Source organism: Peromyscus maniculatus, chromosome 4, assembly GCF_049852395.1.
Source record: "Peromyscus maniculatus bairdii isolate BWxNUB_F1_BW_parent chromosome 4, HU_Pman_BW_mat_3.1, whole genome shotgun sequence".
Lineage (NCBI taxonomy): Eukaryota > Metazoa > Chordata > Mammalia > Rodentia > Cricetidae > Peromyscus > Peromyscus maniculatus.
The window spans coordinates 66,789,789-66,797,383 of NC_134855.1; the positions used below are offsets into that span (position 1 = coordinate 66,789,789).

General features: G+C 35.3%; 1 protein-coding gene across 1 annotated transcript; it reads right to left on the reverse strand.

The window, feature by feature from the left end:
• Positions 1–2,752: 2,752 nt before the first annotated feature.
• Positions 2,753–3,697, reverse strand: LOC102919584 (olfactory receptor 4A16-like). Its single transcript, XM_006998190.3, has one exon. The coding sequence runs from the start codon at positions 3,695–3,697 to the stop codon at positions 2,753–2,755; it is 945 nt and encodes a 314-aa protein (XP_006998252.3).
• Positions 3,698–7,595: the final 3,898 nt, after the last annotated feature.

A 7,595-nucleotide genomic window follows, 5' to 3' on the forward strand; every position in this document is an offset into this window, starting at 1 on the left:
CAAATTTCAAAAAGACCATGGATAGTCAAAGCAATTCTAGGCAAAAAAAGAAAAATGCTGGAGGGATGACCTTTCACCTTTTAAGATAAACTGCAGAACTATCGTAATAGGAACAGTACACAAGCATAATAATAATATAAACTGGCACAATGACAGTCATGTAGACCCATGGAACAAAATAGAAGACTCAAATATGAATACATTTAACTACAGCTATGTAATATTTGACAAAGACTCCAAAGACATACACTGGAAGGGAAAAAAGCAGCATCTTCAATGAATGATTCAGATAAAACTTGATGACTACATGTGGAAGAATTCTATTAAATCCATATCTATCAGCTTCCCAAAAACTAACTTTAAATGCATCAAAACCTAAATGAATATTTTTCTTGAATTCAATTTACAAATATAGTATCTAGAGATCAAAGACATATTTGAGGACAAATTATTAGACAATAGTGAATAAGTGGACACTGGAGACACACGAGCTCAGGTTCATTCTCTTCCAATAAAGATAACTTTGGGCCATCAAATGAATTATCTCTCCATTTCAACATTTTGCCAGCAGGACATGCTGAGCATCTACTCTCTTTGCCTACTTTATTGTTGTTATTGTCATTGCCATGTGAAACCTGCCTAAAGTGCTGCTCAAAACTTGGGAAAACATACATAGATAATAGCTCTTATCAATATTTTTGAGTCTTTCGCTGTGAACAAAGAGAATATTTCATCACATTCTCTGTACACAGGATAAGAAAGATTGCCATAGCTCAAGGTATAAACATGCCTTGCAATTGTTGAATACCTTTCAGGGTGTAGAAATTCATTGTCCAAATCCCTAAAAGCAACATAATCAAACAAGATTCTGCAGTCGGAATAGCAGTGGATTTGGATCATTTTGAAATATGATTACAAGTGTGTCTCAATTGTGCTATGAAAAATGAAGGGATTAAACAAGATGCTTTTAGAATTCTTTCCAATGTAATAATATCTAAATTGGTGGTTAAGAACTATCCTTTCCTGCTCTGCTATCATGCTTTGTGTTTTTCCCATATTTCTATAATCACTTTCCATAATTTTTCAGATTGATTACTTGAAAAACTAGAGTAACAGGAACTGAGCTTCAGATACCCACTCAACAAAAGAGAGACCAGCTTTCCATACCAAGAAACACTACCAACAACATAACTCCAGACACCTAGGTATCATCACAAATAAATAAAAATTAATAGCTGAAAGAATACATCTCGAACAGAAGTTGGTACTCCCATACTACTGCTGTCCCAAAAAAGTGACTTAGATGATGCATAAGACAATGAAGTCACTGATCTTGAAGAACTACAACCACAATATTACTAAAGCAACATAATCCCTAACTACATTCTAAATATTTTCTCTTATATCCACAGGTGAGTGTAATCCTCAGTCCTCTTTATGGAAACTTATCTTCGCAGCAGGTGAAATCCATTACAGAAAATCAAAATGCAGAGATGTGGAGCCCAGTCAAACTTGATATGTCCACAAAACACTCCCATACCTAAGGCTCAGGGAAGATTGTGAAAGAGGAGGCAAAAAAAAAATCTGAAAATCAGAGAGGATCAGGGAGTTTTCTGGGAGACTGTGTCTCCTTTTAATGTCAAAAGCTACACCCGTAAAGTCTTCCCAGCATGACTGTATATGCATGAGCTAAACAAGGACAACAATAAGCATGCCAAATAGATGGGGGAAAGAACATGAGGTTTCAACCCTACAAAAGAACCACAAGGAGCTGAAGAATACTAATAATGGGAGAAAGTCTCCAGAGAAAAACACACCAATTGGTTATCCAATGTCCAATGGTCAGCCCTAAAACAATCATACAAGTAACATTATCAGACGGAGCAGATTATATCTAGGAACACACACACACACACACACACACACACACACACACACACACACACACACACGTATATACGCATATAACAATAATTAGTAAAAGAGATACCATGAATTTGAAAGAAAGCAAGGAGGGATATATAGGAGGATTTGTAGGAAAAAAAGGAAAAGGGTAAATGGTGAAAATGAAAAACGAAAATGAAAAAACATAGAAAATTTACATTCAATTCTATTAACTCAAATTATAAAATAATATTGTATTGTATTCAATGACATGGCATGTAGGCAATAAAGTGAATCACATGTCCAGCTGACACTGTGAGTAGGTTTCAACTGTTATCAAATAAAAAGAAAAAACATGGATAGAAATTTGAGTGGAAAAATTATTATTTTGAATTAAGGAATTCTTTTATTATCTGCATTCTGTATCATCACACTGTATGCCTTACATACACATGATAAGATTTATGTCAAATTAAGAATACAAAGCAAAACAAAAGTTCTTCAAATCATAGGTGGTGTTTCCATATCACAATGGAAATACTTTATGTTCCTCTGTTCATGATAGTCCAACATAGATGCAAACTAAGAAAAGGTTAAATTGTTACATAAGTCAAATAAAAAAACTTTGATTATCCTGAAATAAATTATTTAAATTTATTTATTATTTATTAAATAGTATGCTAAAGTTCAATAGATATTTTAGAAACATGATGCTTCCACAAAACATTTCTTTGTTAATTAGTTCAATATCATGATATCATGAAAAATAATTTTAAAAAACAGTTGAACATTTTAAAAATTCACGGGCCAGTCAAAATTTTTTTTGATAATTTGGTGTTTCTTTGATATCTCAGAATTTGCATATTCTTTAGCAACAGAACATCTTTACTCTATACATACATAACATTTTACACCAGAGTTTTTGCATAGAACTTTTTATCTCTGAATTCCTCAAAGTGTATATTAAAGGATTCAGCATGGGTGTGAAAACTGTGTAAAAAACAGTAATGAACTTATCGATGGGAAAATTGGACACAGGTCTAACATACATGAAAATGCAGGGAACAAAAAATAGAACCACCACAGTGATGTGAGAGCTGCAGGTGGACAGGGCTTTGTGCCTCCCTTCCTGACTGTGACTCTTAAGGGAGCTTAGAATAACACCATAGGAGAATAAGAGAAGGACAAAGACCACCATACAGATTGCTCCACCATTGGCAACCACAGTCAGTCCTATCAAGTAAGTGTTAGTGCATGCAAGTCCCAGTAATGGATACATGTCACAGGCAAAATGGTCAATGATATTAGGGCCACAGAAAGGAAGGTTATATACAAACATAACTTGAACCAGAGAATGTGCAAACCCTCCAGTCCAGGATACCACCAACAGGAGGATACAAACCCGGTGATTCATGATGGTCAAATAGTGCAGTGGTTTACAGATGGCCACATAGCGATCATAGGCCATCGCCATCAGAAGGAAGACCTCGGCACCACCAAATAAGTGTTCTACAAAGAGCTGGACCATGCAAGCTGGTAAGGAGATTGTCCTCTTAGCACAGAGTAAGTCTGTAAGTAACTTGGGTGAGATCGCAGTGGAATAAACAGCATCCATGAGTGACAGGTAGGCAAGGAAGAAGTACATTGGAGAGTCCAAGGAGGGGCTGGCAATCACTGTCCACACAATGAGCAGGTTGCCCACCATTGTCACAATGTAGATAAGTAAAAACACAACAAACAATGCTTTTTGCCCAGCAGGATCCTGAGTGAGACCCAGCAGGATAAATTCTGTGACATTGTTACTCAGTTCCATTTACTCTTCTTTCAGGATTGTTTAAGAGGCAAGAGCTCAGAACAGGACCTGCCATGACATTTTGAACAAGATTATCAATCCATTCTGTCACAAAGCACATGTTCATTAATAACTTTTACAGTAATAAACAAGAAGTAGGCACTTGATAAGCATCTGCTTAGTTCCTCTGGCAAATATGTCCACACCCCTGGTGCTAATAATTTGATAAGTACTTAGATTTTACCTCAAGACCTCAGTAGAGCTCCACATAAGAGAACAAACAAAAGTGCTTCAGTCATATGTTTAAAACCACTTACTTATTGTCAAAGGTATCAGCAAACACACAGGATTCCTCCAAAATCAGAAATAAACAAAGCAAAATAACAACAACAAAAACCTAAAAATGTAGAGGTGGCAATAAACTCTTAAGTATGTCAGTGAATGCCACTCCAGGCTTTTAAACTGTTAGTACTATGAAGAGTACTTTATAATACGTTCTATATAGCACACAAAGCAGCACTCATCCTAGGGCATCCAGCTTTCTGCTGGGTTTTGAGACCTCAAAAGAATTTTACTCTTCATGTATGTCTCTTCCAGTCTTAGGGGACTAGATTTTGATGTGTTTTAAATAAGTCCAATATTATTTAGCATATTACTGCCTATAGCAATTACTTCATCTGAGTTTGATCATTTTGAGGATCTATATTTCTGTTTAAATACATCAATTTTTACCGTCATTACAGTCTATCAATATTTCAACAAATATTTTATAGCTGAACTAACCTATTACTTTAGCAAACCACTATACCGACAGCCACCATACTTTGTTAAGACAATCAGGATAAACTGGATAGTGAGAGCTGAGAAAAGAGAAACTGAAAGGAAAGATAGTGAGCAGTGGGGTATGGTTTTATACTAATGCTTCCTAGGTACTCAGAGTGCTCACACTGAAATTCAGTATCAAAATAGCCGAGGACAGCAATCTCAAAGGAAAACACATAAAACAGTGCAAGAAGGCATGGTGTTGGGTCATCTCTAGACATATAATTATAGTCATAAATATATTTGTTTGTTTTTCATACTGAAAACTAAAAGGATTAGAAAAGATGACTTCAGAATCCTTTTCTTTCCAAGCTTATTTCTGATTCCTGGGTCATAGTAATTGAGTAAAAGCAAATGTGTTAATTACTGTAATCAAGTGATGATGCTAATTTATTGTTCACAATGTACAAAGCTAGAATCTGAGCCACATTTAGAGATATAAAGTAGCCCAGTGGTGAACACTGAGACCTGTGGAGCTATGAGCAAGATTTGCAGCCTCCTGGTCATTATGTACTATCTCTGTGACCTTGAGCAACTCAATAAAATCATTCCCTTTGCCTCTGTTTCAACATTTTTTGCAACAGAGACTTTCATATAGTCTTCTTATTATTGTGTTTGGTTTGGTTTGATTGTTTCATACAAGGTGTCTTATGTACATGCAATGTCTTAAGTGAATAGGGGTTGTGATTAATGTGCATTGTTTCACATTGATCATCTGGCCTTTTGTTAGAAGTAATTGTGATGGATTTCATTCATATTTCTATTTCCATCTAGGTCAGAAGATCTATAGCTGTTATTTATGAAATATTAGACTAACAAAGACATGGTTACTGTACAATATAGAGAAATAAAGTAACTATGTCCAATTCTGTCTCTTCTAATTTTTAATTCTCTGTGCTTTAGTGCCTCTCATTATTTACCAATATTGGGTTTCACCAGAACAAAACTTTTAAAGGGCAGCTAATTGTTTACATAGTTAAGTTAAAATAGAGGGCTTAATCCATACCACACTTAAACTCATGTCAGCTATTCTATAAATTATCTAAGATTTGATACTATAAAAAATAAAGAATGATATGACTAATTTAAGCTTAAAATATTGTTAATGCTTATCTAGAAAAAATTAACACAATTGTTTAAAGTATGTGTCTTTTAAAATATAGTCTTAAAATATAGTGTATAACAATGAACCATTTTTCAGCCACTAAGAAGAATGAGACTCATAGTGTTTGTAGAAAAATGGATGAGGCTGCAGAAAGTCAAGGTAAATGAATAAAGATGGTATCAGGAAAACAAACACTACATGTTTTCTCTCATTTATGGGTCCATATTTTTATACAGACACATAAAATCACAGTTGTACAGGTACCATGAAAGCAGAAGCAAAGCTGTGTGAGGACACAGAGGACTAGTTAGAGGAGATAGCAGTGAGGAAGGCAGAGCGATGCAGTGGGTGTGTTCAGGACACAGCAGCAACAGTTCCTAATGGCCTCAGCAAATGCATTTCCACATCACCTCCCCATACCTCAGTCTGTTAGAGAAGTGCAAGTGCATGCAAGCTAATCCATCAAATATAAAAAAAAAAAACACTTAAATACATTGTGAAAACTTACTGTGAAGGGTAGTTGGATATTGTCAACACCTGGGGAAGCTTGTTCTTGCAAAGAAGATGTTATGTTTTAATAACTATGCCAAAAGTAACTTGTAAAGACAAATTCAATGAATAACTTGTGGAAACAAGTAAAAAAATATCATTAAATTTAACTGTGTGCACTTTTACACATTTCAATCATTTGATGTAAAAGTATTAAGAGAGCATTGTCATTATCTGGACTGAACAAGTTGTATGGTTGTACACACACACACACACACACACACACACATACACACACACATACGCAGTAACAATTTGTGAAAAAAGAGCACATTAATTTGAAGGAGATTAGGAAGGGGTACTTGGGAGGGTTTGGAAGGGGAAAGGGGAAAGGAGAAATGCTGTCATTGTACTAGAATCTCAAAAATAAATACCAATTTTTAAAAGAGCATTGGCTTTAGTAGATACAATAGCATTTACTTGGTTCACAAATAAGCCAGGTGCCCAACAAGGCAAAGACAGCAATTTAAATTCTTTGAAACACTAAGATACATAGTAGAGTAGAAACAGAAGTCTTCAGTCTTTAAGTCATCAAGCAAAATCCCCTGAGTGTTTTTTTCCCTTTGTTATTAAAAACATGTTCCTGCATGTGGAAAATTACAAGAATTCAAGGCTTCTCACAAACTCTCATAAGCAATGATAAGCACAGAAAAAAAAATAACATACCTCAACAACTAAATAAGAATCTGCCAACTTAAGCAGAGTATGAGTTTGCAGCTATCTTGAGTCATACAACCAGGAAAACATTTCTTTCATTAATATTCACTATAGAGTCTACGACATCATTCCTATTTTAGTAGATAATTTTGTTGGTATATTTGGAACAAATTCAAATGAAGTCATCTCTTTTGTATAGATTTCTCATTTCAATAGTCTCTGGAGGTAAAAACCTTGGACCGTGCCAAGAATGAATTGCTAACTGCCAAGTTCCTTTGGAAAATTCGTAATGTTAAAGGAAATTTTCAAAATGTGTAAGAACTATAAGTTACCCATAATGAAATATTTAGGTAGGCAAGCAATGCTAAACACACTTGAAAGAGGAAGCAGCCTTAGCCTGATTACACAACCACACCCCAGCAAGACTCGGGTCATGCTGAATATGAGGAGAACCTGCATAAGAAGTTTCAGGTGCAGGGTAGGGGTCTGAGAACTGCAGGCTCTGTTGCACCTGGTGATTCTTGGAGACCCTGACAATCATAGTTCTGTTCTTCAGCAGGTTTGAAAGCCTTTGATGGAGGCCTAGATCTGTGTGAGATGAAGTCACAGTTACCCTCATTCTGATCATTTATTCCATTAATCTGTATTCAATAGTCATAAGACAATGGTTTATAGAAAAAAATATTATTTTCTAAGAAGCAGTGGTGCCAAAGGCCTCCGATGCTATGATTTGCCCTATGTCCCAGTAATGTATCCTCATGTATTTAGTTAAATATTGGCCTTTCA